This window comes from Populus nigra, chromosome 2 (genome assembly GCF_951802175.1).
Source record: "Populus nigra chromosome 2, ddPopNigr1.1, whole genome shotgun sequence".
NCBI classification, from domain to species: Eukaryota; Viridiplantae; Streptophyta; class Magnoliopsida; order Malpighiales; family Salicaceae; genus Populus; species Populus nigra.
The window spans coordinates 43,127,586-43,147,015 of NC_084853.1; the positions used below are offsets into that span (position 1 = coordinate 43,127,586).

At 31.7% G+C, this 19,430-nt stretch overlaps 2 protein-coding genes and 2 pseudogenes across 2 annotated transcripts; all 4 read right to left on the reverse strand.

Annotated features, from left to right (window-relative positions):
- Positions 1-891: 891 nt before the first annotated feature.
- Positions 892-3,447, reverse strand: LOC133682998 (uncharacterized; annotated as a pseudogene).
- Positions 3,448-5,611: 2,164 nt separating this feature from the next.
- Positions 5,612-6,798, reverse strand: LOC133682999 (uncharacterized; annotated as a pseudogene).
- An 802-nt stretch (positions 6,799-7,600) lies between these two features.
- On the reverse strand, positions 7,601-9,272 carry LOC133683115 (late embryogenesis abundant protein Lea14-A-like). Its single transcript, XM_062106639.1, has 2 exons — positions 8,820-9,272; positions 7,601-7,941 (listed from the first exon to the last, which is right to left on the reverse strand). The coding sequence occupies exons 1-2, from the start codon at positions 9,023-9,025 to the stop codon at positions 7,692-7,694; spliced, it is 456 nt and encodes a 151-aa protein (XP_061962623.1). The 5' UTR covers positions 9,026-9,272; the 3' UTR covers positions 7,601-7,691.
- Positions 9,273-13,748: 4,476 nt separating this feature from the next.
- On the reverse strand, positions 13,749-16,153 carry LOC133681594 (probable WRKY transcription factor 43). Its single transcript, XM_062104679.1, has 2 exons — positions 15,653-16,153; positions 13,749-14,118 (listed from the first exon to the last, which is right to left on the reverse strand). Exons 1-2 carry the CDS (start codon positions 16,042-16,044, stop codon positions 13,941-13,943), a joined length of 570 nt encoding a protein of 189 aa, XP_061960663.1. The 5' UTR covers positions 16,045-16,153; the 3' UTR covers positions 13,749-13,940.
- Positions 16,154-19,430: the final 3,277 nt, after the last annotated feature.

Below are 19,430 nucleotides of genomic sequence, written 5' to 3' on the forward strand. Positions count from 1 at the left end.
AGGGTCCACTTCTTAAATGACATGAAATGGAATATTTTTGCCGTTGCTGTACTCATTCATTACGTGATTTGATAGTTTAACAAGCCAACAAATTTCATGGGTCATAGGAAAATGGACATATTTTTTGAATCAATAGCTTAAATTATCAGTAAGTTATTACTATATAATTTATAATTTTTTTAATATATTATCTTATAAATTTATATTATATTTTATTTAATTTTTATCAAATAAAATAAATAAAAAATCGTAATTATTCAGTAATTTCATAATATATAATTTATAATATTTTTTAACATATTATCTTATTAAGTGAATTTTTTTTATTTAAAATTTACATAGACTCATGTTATTTTATATTTAATTTTTATTAAATAAAATAAAATTTAAATTCATGATTATTTAATTAACAGACTCTAGAATTATATTACAAAATTATCAAACCTAAAAATTTAAGTATTTGAATTAATATAATTCTTTTTATATTGCAAAATTATTGCTTCCACGTTCCTTGCAGCGTATTGTTTTCAAACTTTGCATGCTTAAACTAATATTCAAGCGTTCACACTAACGATAGAACCCCCCAACTCGTCTATAATTTGTCATGGTCTGTTGATAAATAGGACCTGTCAGTCACGTGCCTGGCTTGTTCTTCCCACCAAGGTTGTTAAAATCGTGATTTTAACACGGCACGGAAAGCCGCACGCAAACTCGGATCGTAAAAACGGATCGTAAAATCGTAAAAAAATCGTAAGGAATTTTAAAATACATTAAAAAAAATTCATGCTTCAAATAAAAATTCATAAATAATTCAAGCACCTTAAAAATAATGTTTCAAATAAAAATTCATACATAGTTCAAACATCTTAAAATACATGGTTCAAATAAAAGTCATCCTGATACATAATTTAAAATAACTTTTCATTAACTAATAATTAACAAACCTAAAATAAACAATCTGCTGGTGTATCATGTAAACTAAAATCAGCTTCATTCCCTTCATCTTCCTCATTATTCCTCAAGCATTCATCAATATCATTAGCATCAAGAGGATTATTAGTATCACTACTAGTACCAACACCAATATTATGAACATTAGTGCTACTACTAGTACCAACACCAATATTATGAACATTAGTGCTACTACTAGTACCAACACCAATATCATCAATTTGAATATCCAAATCATTTTCAATACCATGACTCTCCATTTCAACATTATTAGGAATTTCTTCTTCATCACTTTCATCCTCATTACCATTTTGTCTTCGTGTTGCACTGGTAATAGTACCAAGAAAATCAAAGTTTGGATGTTTTTCTCCCTCGGTTATCCAATCATCATCAGATGAAAGATCATCTTCCATACCAAAATCATCAGCTTGCTTTTTGACTTGGTTATCATTCAATTTCAGATTGCACATTACAAATACCAAGTCATTCATTTTTTTCTGGTGCAAACGATTTCTTCGTTTTGTATGAACCTAAATAAACAATTCAAATTTATAAGATTTTTATCAAATATTTCAATATTTAAAATAAAAAACAAAAAAAAACTCACCATTTCAAATGCACTCCAATTACGCTCACATCCAGATGAAGTACAAGTCAAGCTTAGAACTCGAATTGCAAACCTTTGTAATTCTGGACATTCATCCCCATAAGAATCCCACCATTGAGCTGGAGTTTTTTTATCTCTTGCTGTCTTGGCAGCGTCAATGCCAAACAACCCTTTTGCATCCTTGAATGATTCAAGTTGTAAGTCAATTTTGCATCTTTCATTTGCATTAGGCACCATCCTTTCTAAGCATTGATATAATCCAATTTTAATGTTGGCATTAACCTTAAAATTGGGATTATAATGATAATGAGGATTCAAATAATAAGCTGCTGCATGTAAAGGTCTATGGAGTTGAAGTTCCCATCTTGCATCAACAATATTCCATACAGGTATATAACTATATAAAAAAAAACAATAAAAATGTCATTACAATATAGGAATATCTCAATTGAAAAACATTCATATTAATAGATGACAACATTTGAAATATAAATTAGCAAGATATATACCTTTTTTTCACAGAACCAAAATTCACTTGTATCTTCTCTTTTGCTTCATCCATTGCTTTATATATAAAACCCATAGCTGGTTTCTCATCAGAATCAACTAATCGAAGAACTTTAATTAGAGGAAACGCTGCCTTAATACATATAGTAACATCATACCAAAATCTGCTGTCCAAAACACAATTTTGAATTCGTTTCCCTTCTTCTATTCTTGCAAACCTACATGAATTCCACTTGTTGGAAGTAAACATAGTCATCAGCTGTATTTTATGATCATTCAAACATCCTAGAGTCAAATATGCAGTAGCAAACCGAGTGGCAGCAGGCCTAATCAAATCCCTTCCTTTCGTAAAGTGCCTTAGCATAGAAATAAGAATGGTTCTTGAATAAATATATGAGGTGATTCTCCTCCCCTTTGCAATAGTTACTTGATGAACCTCTAACTTCTTCTCAAAATCTTCTAATATCAAGTCAATACAATGGGCAGCACATGGTGTCCAAAACAAACTCTTTCTTTTTTTCATTAATAATTGTCCCGCTGCCTTATAATTTGCAGCATTATCGGTGACTACTTGGACAACATTTTCCTCCCCAATCCTCTCCACAATGGCATCTAACATCTCAAATACCTTATCAGCAGTCTTGGACATATTAGAAGTATCCACCGATGACAAAAAAACTGTCCCTTTAGGACTATTAACCAAAAAGTTACAAATACAACGTCTTTTTTTATCTGTCCATCCATCAGACATTATTGAACAACCTGTTTTTTTTCCATTCTAGCTTGTACTCCTCAAGCAATTTCATTGTTTGATCCACTTCTTGCTTCAAATACTTCTCTCTAATATCATAGTAGGATGGAGGCTTGAAACCTGGCCCATGCTTTGCAACCATTTCAAGTGCTTTAATAAACTCAGGGTTTTTTACACAATTAAATGGAATTGCACTAGTGTAGAAAAACCTAGCAATTTGTCGACATGCTTCTTCTCTAATATCCTTTTTTAGCAATTGATTTAGAGTTGTTTGTGTACTTCCACTCCCACTAGCTACTCTCTTTCCTTTGTCCTTGGAGCTAATTTCTTTTATTTCATCATCATCAACATCATTTCCACTATATTGAAGGGCCTTTCTTTTCTTTTCAGTTGCCTCTAGATTTTTCACCAAAACACCTAAAATCATCTGCTTAACATTTTCTGGCACTTGCTGACATGACTCAACATCCTTACGAGTGCAAGCCAAATGTTGTTTGAAACGAAATATACCTCCACTAATAATTTTTTGACAATACTTGCACAAAACTTTTCTAGAATTTTTATCAACATCTATCCCATGCTGCCATCCAACATCAAGCCTATTACCAGAAGCATTTTTTCTAGATGCCATAAGTTCAACAATTCAAGAATCAATTCAAATCAGCCCTGTAATCAATCCAAACATTTTATAACAGGTTACAAACTTGATTTTAATACACACTACAACCCATCTTCTATATTATTATCCATTACAGGTTACAAACTTACAAGTTACAACCCTTTACTACTCAGCAAAGGCAGTATAAAAACAGTCAATCAACACTCTAAATTACAATTAACAACCCAAATCCATTCATCACAAGTTACAACCCAAATCACGGTAAAATGACAATAAATCCATGCATCACAGCTCAGCAGCAGCAGCAGCATCATTCTAAATTATAATAAATCCATTAATCACAATTCACAACTCATTCACAACTCAGCAGCAGCAGCACTCTAAAATAAATTACAATAAATCCATTATCACAACTCAGCAGCAACATCATCAATCATCACTCTAAATTCCAAATTCAAGGTAAGAAAAAACAGAGTCTCTCCATTTAGACAATGTCACACACACACACACTGTCACCGGTTATATTTCAAGAAAAAACAGAGTCTCTCCATTTAGACACCGTCACACACACACACACTGTCACCGGTTATATTTCAATCCAAAATTCGCAGGCATACTCTCAAATTGATGGACACTTGAATATTAACATGTCTCAATAACATATTAGACATCATTAAACTGTGAAGAGCAACTCTGTTCTGAGCAGTGAGCACCGACGCTGAGAAGAGAAACAGAGTAACGGACTAAGCAACAAGACTCACAGTGAATGTTTGCAGTCAAAGTTGGAGCATGTGAATTCAATCAAACTAACATTAACATCAGTGATGAGACTAATAAACGGACAGGGACGAAAAAAAACCCACTTGAAGACTAGAGAAACAAGATAAACGGACAGTGTAACTTACCTCGTGAAGACTGGAGAGACGTCGTTGACCGTTGTTGTTGTGTGGACTGTGATTCTCACAGTGGCCGGTGGAAAGAACGTCGTCGATGATGGAAATAATGCAGATGAGGGACGAGCGAGGGCTGTGACGGTGGTTGATTGTTGGCTAAGAGGAAGACTGCAAGAGATTAAGAAAAGACTGAAGAGAGAAGACTGATTCGGTGAAGAGAAGACTGAAGAGAGAAGACTGTTGGTTGTTAAATTTGGGATTTTCAATTTAGGGATTTCGTTAATTACTGAATGTCTGAATTGTGAATGTCACATTGTCACTGAAGAGAAGACTGAAGAGAGAAGAGTGATTCGGTGAGTCACAGTTACTTTGCCTTCGAAATGTTCAAGCCAATAGACGGGTGACACGTGGCAACTACACTGAATTTTGTTCTCCTGCGGGCAAACTCGTTCAATCGGTGGTGAAATCGCGATTTTGGGCGATTTCACCCGATTTTAACGATTTTAACTGTTTTTGACCCGATTTTACTCATTTCCGATTTTTATGAACGATTTAGCACGTAAAGTCTATATTAACTCGTAAAAACGTACGATTTTACGACTTGAAACGCGATTTTAACAACCATGCTTCCCACGAAAACAAAAGGGAAGAAGAACAACACCTTGCCACTATTTGAGTAGCCAAGTCAACGAAATTAAGAAATTATTTTGTAACTCTGGTAAGAAAAATAGAGTAAGTTATTATTTGATCTATATTTTTAATGAAATAATACTTGATTCCTTTTATTTTTTAAAAAATCAATCCCAAGTTCTTATATCTTCATATTTATTTGGAATCTAGTTTTTTTATTGTTTTTTCTTGGCAATTTAATTGTTTTTTTCCTTCTAGATATCCTTTGTTTCTAATCAAATTTAACAATCATGAGACCTAGCATACAAAATTAAAAAGAAAAATATAAAGACTAAATTATAATCTACTCGAAAAACAAACAACACTTCCGTTTCTCATTTCTTACGAGCCGGCATCATTAAGGAACTAACTAACGCGATTAAACTGAAGCAATTTTTTTTTTAAAATTCCATGTTTATTAGTTGTAAGTTTCACCCCGGGAGTAGATAGTTTAATATCAAAGAGCTCAAAAATCACCTCAATTCCAATCGATTGAATCATAGGCTGGATCGAGAAAAGGAAACGAACAAAAACAAAATTGAGATCATATTTCACATATAGGAAGATAAATATGCATGAATCACAATCCACGATGTCTCCTACAATCAAACATCTACGCTATGTATAAAGAAAGAAGCAATCATTCTTCACAACAATATTCCCCTTGACAGTCACTATTTTCATCCTTCCTGGAACTCTTGTGTAGGTGGTCATGGACAATAGCCCAGAGATAAAATCAGCATTCAAATTTGGGTCTCAAATGATCCTGTCTGGGATGATGTCCACGGTAACATTCATTCTCATGGCCCGTCGGGCCCTGGCATGGTCCGGTCCGTTTCTAGCCTCACCAACCATCTGGCCATGGTAATAGAGTTGTGGTGGTGTTACTGTACTTGAATGATGCTAGGTTGGGATTTTTTATACTGATACATATTCTGCAATTAGGGAAACGTTCAAACCTGGCTTAGGAATTGTGCCACTGGCTAGCTCTAGCTGAGTGACCGTAACACCGTTCATTTTGATGATCGGGTCCTTGACACGAAAGGCAGTGAAACGCATAACAACGGTCGCTACGACTAGTATAACAAATATGGCCGCGATGAATACACAGCATTTTCTACTTCGTTTCTTATGGTGTCGAGAAGCTCCTTCTTCGTCGCTGCTCTGGCGGTCCGCAGCCGGGGCTAGTGGCCTTACCTGCTCGCGTTCGCCCATATGGCTATAGGTTGAAAGGGAGTAGCAAATAAGGGATGTTTACATAATAATTTGGAGTTATGAAAATATTATACTATTGTAATCCGCAATAGTTTTACTCTTGATGTAAGTGTTTGGGCTGAGCATTTATAATCTTTTTTTAATAGGTCAATTGAGGACCCATTTTAGCCTGGCGAGCGTATTGCTGGGCTTAAAAGTACTTCTTAAATACTCCTCTGCATGACAAGTTATCGAGAGGAACTTCTCATAGACCATGGGCTAATGATCATGGCTAAAATTAAAGTAAACAACCAATTTCACCAAAAGAAAAGGAAAAAGAAAGAAAAAGTAACCACCCAGTTTCTAAATTCTGATGCATTTTGAATCCCATTCGCGCTCGCTCCCGGTGTCACAGTAGGCATACAACACTGATTGATCACTATGAAGAGCCAGTTTCTCGAATCAAAATGTCGAGCACAACAAGCTGTAGTCCAGAGCTCAAATCAGCACTCAAATCTGGGTTTGAGACGAGATCTTCTGAGCTGATATCCACAGTATCATTCAACCGCATGGTTCGTTGGGCCCTGGCTAGCATAGCCAGGTCCATTTCTAGTTCAACAACCATGGGGACACATAGTAAAGGGTCGTGGAGACTACAATTGCAACTGCATAAAAAAAAAAAAAAACTGATTCCCATGCCATTTTCACTGTGTATTGTTTCTTCAAACACTCTGGATGGAAATAGTGATTTACTTTTTTTTTCTTTTTTTTCCGGTAACAGTTTTTTTTTCTCAATTCATCCCTTATAAATTTAGTTAATTAAAGGTTAAGGTTAGTTATTTGATTGTTTTAACTTTGCAAGGGTTTCTCTAAGTGTTTATAAAACATTCCGGATTAAATCTTCACAAACAAATTCAATTTCCTAGGTTATTTAGTTGATATTGTTATTTGAATATTTTAGAAAACAAAAACAAGTATATTTTAAATAAAAATAGTTGATAGTGTTGCCAGACAATATAGCTGGTACTGTTACCATATTTGATTTATGCTACTTAAAGATAATTTATGTATACCTTAATTAATTTTATAAATCTTAAAAATAATAACCATATAAATCTTTGATAATGATCATATTAACCATCACACCACTTAAATTTGAAATTATAAAAAGAAGAAATTAGATGATAGCGTAGGGTCCTTGACTCCTCGACACGAAAAACAGTGAAGACGATAACTGTGACAAATACGGTCGAGAGGCATCCACAACTTCGAACGCATTTTCGTCTTCATCCACTTCATATATGAGTCGGCTTCTTATGCTATGGTCGATGATATTCGAATCTCAAGAGATGAGTTGAAAGTAAATAATTTCTAACAGTTAGCTAGCACGGAAAGAAAAATCATGGACCTGAACGAAACAAATTAAAACACATTTCCTTTTATTTTTGTTTTAGCATATATAGTCGTAAAACAGATCGAGACCCAACGTAAAGGAGAGAATTAGAACAGATCGGAGAGGGTAGGCAGCTTGACTTCACCCTTCCAGGAGAGAGGAATGGTGAAATTGCCGACGATAGGGAGGTCAATTGTGAGACCTATTTCCAACTCGTAGTCTATGTCCCAGTCTCTACCAATGTCCTTCACCAAGCTCACCAGTACACTGTGTGGCACCTTCACTGGCACATCTAAGATTGTTGTGTCTTTAGCTTTCAGCGAGCCAGGGTCTGGTATTGTCCCTGATGCGATCACCCTGATCCAAACATCCAAACATTCAAATGGACAAATTAAATCATGTAAAATAAAAATAAAAATCCACATTCATGAATTTTTCATACAAGCGGTACAATGATTTAGGGTGTGTTTAATAACGCGGTTGAAATTGTATTTTATAAAAAATAATTTTTTTATTTTAATTTTTTATATATATTTTTAGATTGTTTTAATATATTAATATCAAAAATAGATTTTAAAAAATAAAAATAATATTATTTGATATATTTTAAAATAAAAAATACTTTAAATCATAATTATTATTACATTCTCAAACATATTTTTTATTAGATAAATAACCGTTCACACAAGAAATTATAGATCAATTTAAAAGCCGCTCAATTTTCTTGGGAATATCCACAAGGGGGATTCTTCATGATCAAAGGATTTTTCGAGATTTACCCCTGTATTTAAAATTAGATGCCCTTCCATTGTAAGAAGATAGAATCATGTCTCCCTTGCCTTTCTTTCTTTCTTCCCTTTTTTTTTATATATTAATCGCACTTCCTTTTGGAAAATGTAAGTAATTTCAATGATTAAGAGCTATTCCGCATCATCATGCATCTTCTTGAGTTAATTAACGACACTGAACATTTGGCAATGAGTAATTAATCTGAACCCGAAATTCAACAAATTACGCATTAATCCAATAGTTTTGTACAGATCTCACATGATCGATCTTTGAACAATATTAATTGCACTCATTTTAGATAAAAAGTAATCCGAGAAGAAAAAAATATATCAAGAATTACGCAGAAGCTTAAACTGTCAGTTGAAAAAAACAAAACTAAATTACAGTTTTTCAATGAAAGGATAAATCTGTTGGGACCGTGCAAAGAAACATTTGAAATTACGGACCTGCCATCACTTTTGAGAACGTAAGAAATCTCGCAAATAGGGATCGCAGCATCATAAGGGTTATCGACAGACACCTTTGCACCGTAGTCTATGCTGTCACGGTGCACGCCTTCAAGATCCACGTCGGTGACGGTAGCCTCCGGGGTCTTGACATTAGTCACCTTCTCTACCAAAAACTGCTTGGCCTTGCATAGCAACTCCGACATTTTTGTGATTGCAAGAAAACTGAGAATACAATTGATTAGTTAAGAGAGCTTTTGTTTATTTCCTCGTTTTCGTATGAAATGATGATTTTCCCTTCCCTTGCTTCTCTCTTGCGTTTATATAGTAGGAGATGCTTATCTCGACGTGGTTGCTGCGTGTCTCGTCGGCGACATGGGTGAAGCCACGTGTGTAGCTAGTGGGTATCCCCGTGTGTCCAGATCTGTGCCTGCCTTTTCCTTATACGAGGATTTTAGGAGAAGCCTCGAATTAGCCTTTGACGTATTACTTAAATAATCATTTGAGTTCTAAAACAAAACAATTCATCAATCACATCCAAGACCCTTTTAAAGTTCCCGATTGTGTCATTCCGTGTATTCTCACTAATTTTATGTCAGAACTCTTCTTTTTAAGACACCTTTTATGAAAATATTACTAAGCCCTGAGAAAATGACCTAACTAATCCAAGGTGTTGTTTGGATCTCAATTAAGAATGGGTATATTTTAGGGACTAAATTGAGGGTTCGCTCAGCATTTTGTATGGATCTCAATTAAGAATGGCCATGACTTTAATGCAGAGAATTTGCAGGATGTGCATGTGAATCATGTCGTTTGGACATCGTCACAGGCAGAGAAAGGATAAATATAGAATGGGTAGAAATATGTTTAATTAGGAATGAAGAAAAATATATAGAAATAAATTTGTTTTCCCGATAATTTCTAAATATATTGAAAAATATAAAATATTATTTCTATATACTCAATTTTTTATTTTAAAACAGTAACTAAATTAATGCTATTAAAATATAGCTTCACCCCATGTATGGATATACAAGATGCGTTGAACGGGCCCCTCAAATATATATGGAACAAATAAATATGTTACATGTAGACATTTTTTATAAATTAAGTAATGCCATATTCTATTCAATAGGCTTATCACTTAATATATCAAAACAAACAAGTCAGACGTTGTGCATGTGTGCATTGTTCATCCCCTCTAGCTCATTTCATTATTTATACCACTTATTATTGTGTAATTTTTTCCTTTTCTTTGTCCCTCAAATGTTTTATTCCTTCCCTTTTAGTCATTGAACTTTATTTTATCTTAATTTGGCCTTCAAAAATTATTTTGTCATATATAGTTTTATATTTTGAAATTTGTTTCAAATTACGTACTCTCTCATACAAAATATCGATGCTAAATGAAAAATTAGTTTTACCAAATAAAATTCTAGGTTACTGTTAAAAATGTTAAGAAAAATAAAGATAAAAATTAACATAAATAAAAATAGAGCCCCTTCTCATCTACACAATTTAGAAGAAGCAAAAAAATTACAGTTTGGTTCATTTATTTTTTTATTGAAAATTTGGTCTATATTCTCTTATGATTATATTTTTTAATTCTAAATTTTATTTTATTAATATTTTAGTCACTTGTAGTTGAGAAATAAGAGAGAAAACCATCGAATAATAGCAAGGAAAAAAGATTTATTCATCCAAATTAATTCTAACTACAAAAAAATCAATTTTTATGTTAATAGATTCATCTTGAAAGATGAAATTCAATAGAGATGATGAAAATGTTGAAAAAAAATAGACTAGGGCCTCTAAAGTTTTTTTATTCTAATATATTTTTTGCTTTTAAAGTGATTAAAGAGTGTTTTAAGATTTTAAATTGATTTATTGAAGTTTAAGAAATTTTAGAGTGTTTTTTGGTGAACAATAATTTAAAAATTGATTTTTTAAGGTAAAAAAACTTGTAACCCACTTCTGGTGACGGAAAAGGATGACAATGGATGACACAATATCGACATTGGCAAATGTAGTGTTGTCCGATCAATTGCAAAAAAAAAAAAAAAAAAAACAATAGGCGACCATGTGTCATTTGCTCATTCAATAAAAATTACAAAACAAAGAGAGAATCATGTGCATGAGCCTAGCCTTCCAAGCATCCCTTGCTCTCCCACCTTTTTTTTTTTATTTATTTTTTTATTTTTTAAATTGATTTTTAATTAATATCCACTCTCTTATTTAAATAATAATAAATATCATTTCTCATTTTTTAAATTGTGTGGTTTATATATTTTTAAATCGTAATAAGTATTTTGGATTATACTTTCAATTGATTATTGTAATTTATTTATTTTTCATGTTAAATTTAAGATATATTAGTTATATAGATATTATATATTTATAAGAACAATAATAATATACCTAGCAACGATAGTAAACTTTCAAGGTATTATATAAAATGAAAAGAACTACAGAATTAAAATATTTGTATTTGTATCTATTGCTTGAAAAGTTAACTTTCAACTTTAGTGTTTAATTAGCATTCATATATATTTTTGGGTTTAATAATTAATACATCTTAATTTATTGTATAAAATACAAATATTATTTTTTTCATTTCTCAATAAAAAAATTTCATGATATCAAAGAATACAATTACAATAATATATATATATATATATATTCAAAATTAACTTGGAATTCTAAACTTAGTGGGGGGATGCATTGTCTAGTAATTAATTATTCTAAAAATAACGTGGGAGGTTTTAGTTAGTGATACTTTCCAAAGCAGAAAAAATTTATTACTCAACCCGTTTGAATTCCAAACCCGGACAACATTATAATTTTTTTTCAAGAAAAGTTAATGTTCGTTGAGGTATTTTGAGAGATGTTCGATAATGAAATAGTAATTGCAATTTAAAATGTTTTTTATTTAAAAATATATTAAAATAATATTTTTATTTATTTTTTTAAAAAATATTTTTAATATCAATTATTAAAACAATATAAAATATACAAAAAATTAATTAAAAAAAAACTTATTTTTAAAATTTTAAAAAACACTATCAGCCACATTCCAAACATGTTCTGAGAATGACACCGTAACATATAACCAGTATCACGTCCGTTGTATTCTAAAAGAGCCACAGCTAAAAGCCTTCACCATGCTTCGATTTTTTCTAAAAAAAGGAAAAAACAACTGAAAAGAAAAGGCAACGCTAGCTAACGTGAAGAAACTTTAAGGAAAGCATAACGAGCCTTCTTTAGTAAATGATGCAACACCTCTCGATTTCGATAAGGAGAAAGAAAGAGGAAGCTCTCCGGTTCACTTGTAAATTAATCAACGATGGTTAATCAATAACGCGATCCTTTTAGAAACTGAAAGTAAACCTCCCTTTTTGCTATTCTTCCGGCGATTTCAAAGGCTTCCAAGTTCTTACAGTATGTGGGGGCAACTCTTGTGTCTTGGTCGGTCCAATCTAGGCCCTAATTATATTATTCAAGGTCTATACGGACAGAATAAATGATGAAGCGTGTTAAGGTAAGAAAGTATCACATGATTTTTTACATGTGTTGGGTAATGATGAAAAAGAAAGGTTAGTACAGAAGTGGAAGCTCACCGGCTTACAACAAGAAAGGCCAGTACAGGTTATAGAAGTGGAAGCTCACCGGCTTACCTTAAAAACTTGTTTGACAAACGAGGAAGGATATCATATGGTACTGTCACTTATCGTACCGAATGGTTTTTTATGTCTTTTTTCTTGTTTGTTTATATAACCTTATTCAAATGAATGAGTCTCTCTATATATCCGTTCCTTTTTGGTACATTTAAATGTTGTTAAAAGCTAGTATTTATTATGTTTCTATAGAAAAAAAAATAGTATCAATGTAAATCATCCAAATTATTTAGCATATTACTAACAAATTTTACCTACACTTTACTGCGGGTCAAATAAAAAATTTTAGTTTAATCAAAAAAATCAAATCCCAGACCAATTAAATATTGGAGGATAAAACCGAAAAAAATTTCAAAGTAAAAAAAAAATAAGAAAAAAAATTTGATAGGAAAAAAATTGGAAGATGAACGTAAAAAAATTAATTACATAAATTATTTTAAATAAAACAAATAACAATAAAAAAACAAGAACAAGTTTGAAGTAAAAACAAATAGTGAAAATACCAAAACACCCTTGACTATAAGTGAATAAAATTTTACTTTTTAAAGGTAATTTAGTCATTTTACTATGCATAAAACTAAAAATGCAAAAACACCCTTGGACATTAGTTTTAATTTTTTTTTATTTTAAAAACAATCTAGTCATTTTATTATGCATAAAAAATGAAAAAAGATCGATGTATCCCTTATAAATATGGTAGTAACTTATAGACCCCGTGAAAAACTATATTACCTTTAATAGCTATATTTATTTGGTTTGTTTTTTAAAAAGCAAAAATATAATTTTATATTGGATTGCTAAAGTGGTTTTTTCACCCCTTTTAGATTTTAAAAATATCATACATCACAATCTCAAACTCCTCGAAGCTTATAGAGCTTAATTTATACACACACATGAAGAATAAATTCAGACTCCAGACCTTTTGAGAAAATAAAAACATCGATGCTATAGAGTTGAGTTATATTTTATTAGAAAATAATATAAATTATATCTTGAAACCTCATCTAATAGCTTAAATTATTGTGTTGAATTAGTTTTTTGACACATCTTAATGTTGTCGCACTTGTTTTAAGAAAATATACTCGATTTTTTTCTGATTATCTACATCTTAAATGAACCAAAACTTTTATAAATGTTTTATTTTGATATGAATAGCGTTTATTATATATATATATATACAGAAAAGTAGACTTAAACTTGATGTATAAATTAAAACTTGCTCGGTAACTAACTTAATCTAATTATAAAATTCAAATGAAAAAAAGAAATTAACACACAATATAGTTTATTAGTTTTGCATTATATATAAACACTGATTTTGGTCTATTCACACAAAGTCAACCTCGAAAACATGCATAAGTACAACAAGTATACTACTATATATAAGATGGCCAAGAACAGGAGGTCTGCTTGACTTGTTCTTGAAAGTGTAGAAAAGCTGAAGAAGTTAAAACCTAGCAAGGAACTGCATCTGCTTGAGAAGAGGAGTTAGGGTTTCCATCATTTTCTCACATGGATGATTATGAATTCCTTCATAAGTCGTGACGACTATGCTCGTGTCCTTGGATAACCTTTGCACTTGTTTCTTCACGTTGCATGTATGATGTGTACACCGATAGTAACTCCTTTGCGCAAAATGAAATCAAAGTGCCGGGGTAAGAATTATTTCGCAAAAAAATAATATAGTTGAAGGAGGGACAGAAATTAATTATGCACTCTGGATTATGTCCAAGATTTGTAAAATGAATAGTGCAAGACCATAAGATGAAACCACTTGCTACATTAAATAAATCTATAATAATTGTAATATACATGCAATATATATATAGTAATAATGGGAATAATATTCACGCATTAATCATTCGAAATATTTTGGTCCACATGACTTCGCCATGGTATAATTTTTGTTTTCAATTCGAGATAAATATTGGTTGATATTTTCAAATAGTTATACGTTAGTCGAAATTTAGAAAAAAAAATTGGATGATTTTAAGGATGTATCCCCATATCAAACAATTTTTTTTTTCTTCTAGAATTTATTAAATTCTCTTGGATATGGGTCCCGAGATTCAAACTTAGAACTTCGAAGGAGTATATGCACCTCCTCAATTACCAAAACAACTAATTACTAAACAGATAAAAGCACACGGAGTGACTTGTTTGTATTTTTATATTTCAAAGAAATATATATATATATTTATATATAGTTGTGTGTGTGTGTGTGTGTGTGTGTGTAGGTTGCAGTAGTCTCATTAATTAATTAAGCAAAATACTTTTTTTTTTGTTTCTTTGCTTCAATTAATTATCTCTCATAATTTTTATATTCCTGAATTATAAATCTAATGTTCACCTGTTATAATCTTGAGAATAATTAATAATATCGATTAACTAAAATATTACTGTCCACATTTAAATCTCTGTTCTTCTCATCCATGTTTGTAGCTCATAATTAAATCCCCCTACAAAGAAATCAAAATATCGTGGAAAGATAAAGATCCGAAAAGCAATAGGATGCGCATGCATGCGTATAGCTATATGATGTTATTGGAAAAATGAACAATAAAACATAGATAGTAATTCACAGATATATATCATGTGATTCACAATTCGCGACAATATATCGATCGATCCTTTTCGCTGCCGATCGTGGTTGCTTCTCTTTCCGAATATTCCTAACCTGTAGCTAGATTTTTGTGGCAAAACATAAGGAAAGAAACCCCTTATAAATCTACATATATATATATAGATACATTAAATATAAATACAGTAATTTATATATGATTTTAATTATTTAATCGTGTCGATTACAGGTGAATTCTCGAGAAGGATGCATATAGTTTTAACTAGCTGAAAAAAGAGAAGGATGTCTAGACTCTAGTCGCCTACGACTATTAATTAGGCAATCAACAAACTATCAACTCTTATTTATTTATATATATTTTTTAAAAAAAAGGAAGGAAAGAAAAGAAAGATGAAATTCCAATGACAAGCTTTATTTCGCTCACCAAAAATATAAATTCGGAGTTTCGGACTAATTTGTAATTGGGTATACGTATAACATCTAAAAATGCACACCATGCAACGTTAGATGATGCAAGGATTTTTTGTTTTGTTTTAGAATGATTATTAGAAGTTTAATTAAGTTAATTACAAGCAAACCTGGGGTATTTGCTGTTCTTCACTGCCTTTTGCCCATATTTCCTCCACCGATATCCATCATCAAGAACATCGTCTGCACTTCTAGTTTGAAAAGCAAATCTTGGCCGGGTTGTCTTTTTCATTCTTCCACCTTTCTTCTTATCCTTTTCTTCCTCAGCTCCATTTTCAGCTACCATAGAAGCACTGTCCATGAAAGGCCTATTCTCGCCGAGCCCGGATTGGCCAGAGAGAAGGCCAACCCAATCAATATCTGGAAGGCTTTGAGGCTCAATTATAGAAGGGTGCAATGAGGAGGATAGGAGCAGTGAGGGCGTGAAGAGATAGGGAGGGTTTTGGGATGGAAATTGTGGTAGTGATGGTGGTGGTGGTGGTGGGGCTTCTTGGCCTTCCATTGTGGGGCTACAGAGATAATGATTAGAGAAGAACTGAGGATGTACGTAAGATTGAGTATATATAAGGGGTCAAGATAAAGGTAGTGGAAACCTGGGAAGGTGAGAAGAGGTTGGACAGACCTACAAATAGAGAGATGAAGATGGTTTGCTAGGTTTTGAAAGGAGAGTCCGTCTCAGTCTCAATTCCATCTCTTGTAGCCATGGGTAAAGCCAACTGCAGCTCACCTACTTCTGTTCAACTGCCCTCAAGTAAAAGGGGAGACGTGCCCAACTTATGCATATCGTTATCTCCAAAGCAATATAGCTAGCATGCATGATATATATACATGGACTGCTACGTACCTATGTATCATTAACCAAATCAAAATACCTCAATTGAGACACATGTTGAAATTTCCCTCTAAGTTAATGGACACGGCACTGCTTACCAACCAATATTCAGCGCATTTTTTGAATTGGTACTGGTTTGCACCTGCAATTTCTTAGTGCCGCGAACAGAAATATATATATATATATATATATATATATATATATATATATATATATATATATATATATATATATATATTCCATTTCAGCTTTTGCTAGTAGACAAGATAAAACAACAGGGCCTATTTGATTGCCCCAGTTGGATTATATTAAGACTTGCCTAGTGGGAATTTAGCCCTTAATAAAAATCAAACATCAGGTTATTTTATAATGGATGGGAGACTATTCTTTGTTTAACTCTGAAGTTTCTCTAGAATAATTAAGAAGGGAGAATTTGGAGGTCTCTTTTTCTGGTTTCGTCAGATGGACTGTGGGAGGTAACCTCAGGAATTTTGCATATCTGAGGTCCCTCTTGCCGTGACTCATTGTTATATGATGATTTGCAAAGTATGTACAACCCATTTGCTGTGGCTCAGCCCATTCAACAAATAAATATATTTGACTCCCCAAGCCTACATGCTTAACATTCTTAATTAGTCCTGTGTAAAAGAAAACACTTGTAGTCCTGATTAGTTCACCTAGCAAGGACTCGCCAATTATCTTATTGACTGGTAAAACCAATACATATCCATTCAAGAGTTAAGTGTGTGTTCTTCATAAAGAGAAAATCACTCTCGAAAAGTGAACCAACACATGATACATAAAGAGCTCTTGTTGCAGAATAGCAGGGCAGTATATATCCATGCTGAGAATAGATGGCATTTAAAATCCAAGAAAAAACACCAAAAACTTGGAACACCGGAGCCATCTAAAACTCTAGGAATTTCTTTTAGTTCCACAGAAGGGTATTCAAATGAGCTAGTCTGCTGTATCAATGCTAATATTCAAGCTGAAACTGGCAATTTGCTGTGTCATGTTAAGAGTATAAGAGCATAAAAACCTTACGCCAGAATCATTGGTGCAACCCAAGCAGAGGATATAGACCGTGAAAAAACAAGCCTACCTTTTTCCCAAAACTCTGAGCAAGACATGCATGCTTTTGTACACCAACAACATCATGTATTTGAAGAAGGACAAGCATGCCTATGAACAAAACAAAACATTTCAGAAACAAAAGTACCTTAAAGATTATACCTATTGTCATTTGTCAACATACAAGTAACGTGCCAATGAAACTTTTCAACCAATCAACAATGATGACAAATTCCTTAACACTGGATGATTAGGTATATAAAACTTATAATACTGGAACTAGAATCTCAAAGGAATATTTTCTTAGCTTGAAAAATCTTTAGGATAGAACATATCAATAAATATGTATATATCTTCAACACTATATAATTTATAGGTATTTTTAGGATTCAAAGTGGTGTTCAACATAAAAAGTTTGGTTACGTGCTCATCGAATTTGTTATTTTGCTTTGCAATTATTGATTAATGGTAGCTATAAATATATAAACTCGATAATGATACTCATCTATTACTGAATTGTTTTTACAAAGTCTTGTCAAAACGCATTGGTAATTCCCATAACATTCTTTACTATATGTAAGATGATTGAAAAATTAAATGACATTAGCAACTTAATAGCATCACTATAGTGAGAATAGTTAGATCCATCTGAAATAATGTTCTCAAGAACCAAACAAGTTGTTCATATATTTTTATCAAACTGCAAATTAATTTAAAGTGTGAACTCCTATTATCTTCAAGTCGCTGCAAACCACTAACTTAATTAGCTTTTTTACTCATTTCAATCTCATTAATAATAATTAAATATTAAATGAAAATTGTTTGAAAAGCCTACAATTCATTATTGTGCTTGCAAGAAATAATAATAATGTTGACAATAAAAAATAAAATTCTAAATTGCAACAATAAGAATTAATTATAATTAATGAGCTAAATAATATACATAATAATAATATGTATAAAAACAATAATTAATAAATAAAACTTTGCAAATTATTACACACTCTATAGATAGGTTGATGAACCCAAGAGTTTTGTTTATTTTTCTTCCACGTGAAAATCGTACTTCTAGGTTATCAACCATGTGAGAATGTAATTCTTTCGCTATTTTTATAGGATTTTAAAACCACAATACTATATAACAAAAATACTGTAACAGAAGGTAAATTTAAAAGACTTGGTGTTGAGGTATTTCGTTCTTTTCACAAGACTTCTTAGTTATTAAAGGATTGACCAAAGATATAAGAGTTTTTTTCTTTTTTTTTTAAATATATTAAAATGATCTAATTACCCTCACAGTCAAAGCTTTTAAAACTATAGTGAAAGGATATTTTTTACCACCGGAAGATACCACAACTTTTTAAATTAAATAATTCCTATTAAAAAATTAAATTTCCCTTGATGAACTTGATAATAATAATTAAAAAACTTAGAGTGAAAAGACCAAAAAGCTCCTGAATACAAGATTTAATTTTGTTAACTTAAAAAGTAAACTTGGCATTTTATTATATCCTTTTATCGTGTTGTTGGAAGCTTCGCTGCATCCCTTTTCTGTTGGTGCTGCACGTGTTGGCAGTGGTGGGGTAGTTTTATCGACGGTGAAACTTTTTTTTTTCTTCTCTCTCTTTTATTGAAAATTACAAATTGGTCCTCTTCGATGTTGATATTTTAACTTCAGCCATTTTGTAAAAGTTTTATTAATTTGTTTTCAATTTCATTCTTTAATCTCAATTTATCATATATTATTGTTTTTCAATTTGATCCTTATTCTTTTAGTTTGTATTTTTTTTCCTTGATCATTTTGTAAAAGTTTTATTAATTTTCAATTTCACTATTCAATCCAAATTTATGGTATATTGTTTTTTCCATTTTAATCCTAATTCTTTTTAATTTTTTTGGTCCCTTTATTGAAGTTATTTTTAATTTTCAGTTTCACCCTCCAATAAAAAATTTATAATTACTTTCTAATTTATTTTTTTTATTCT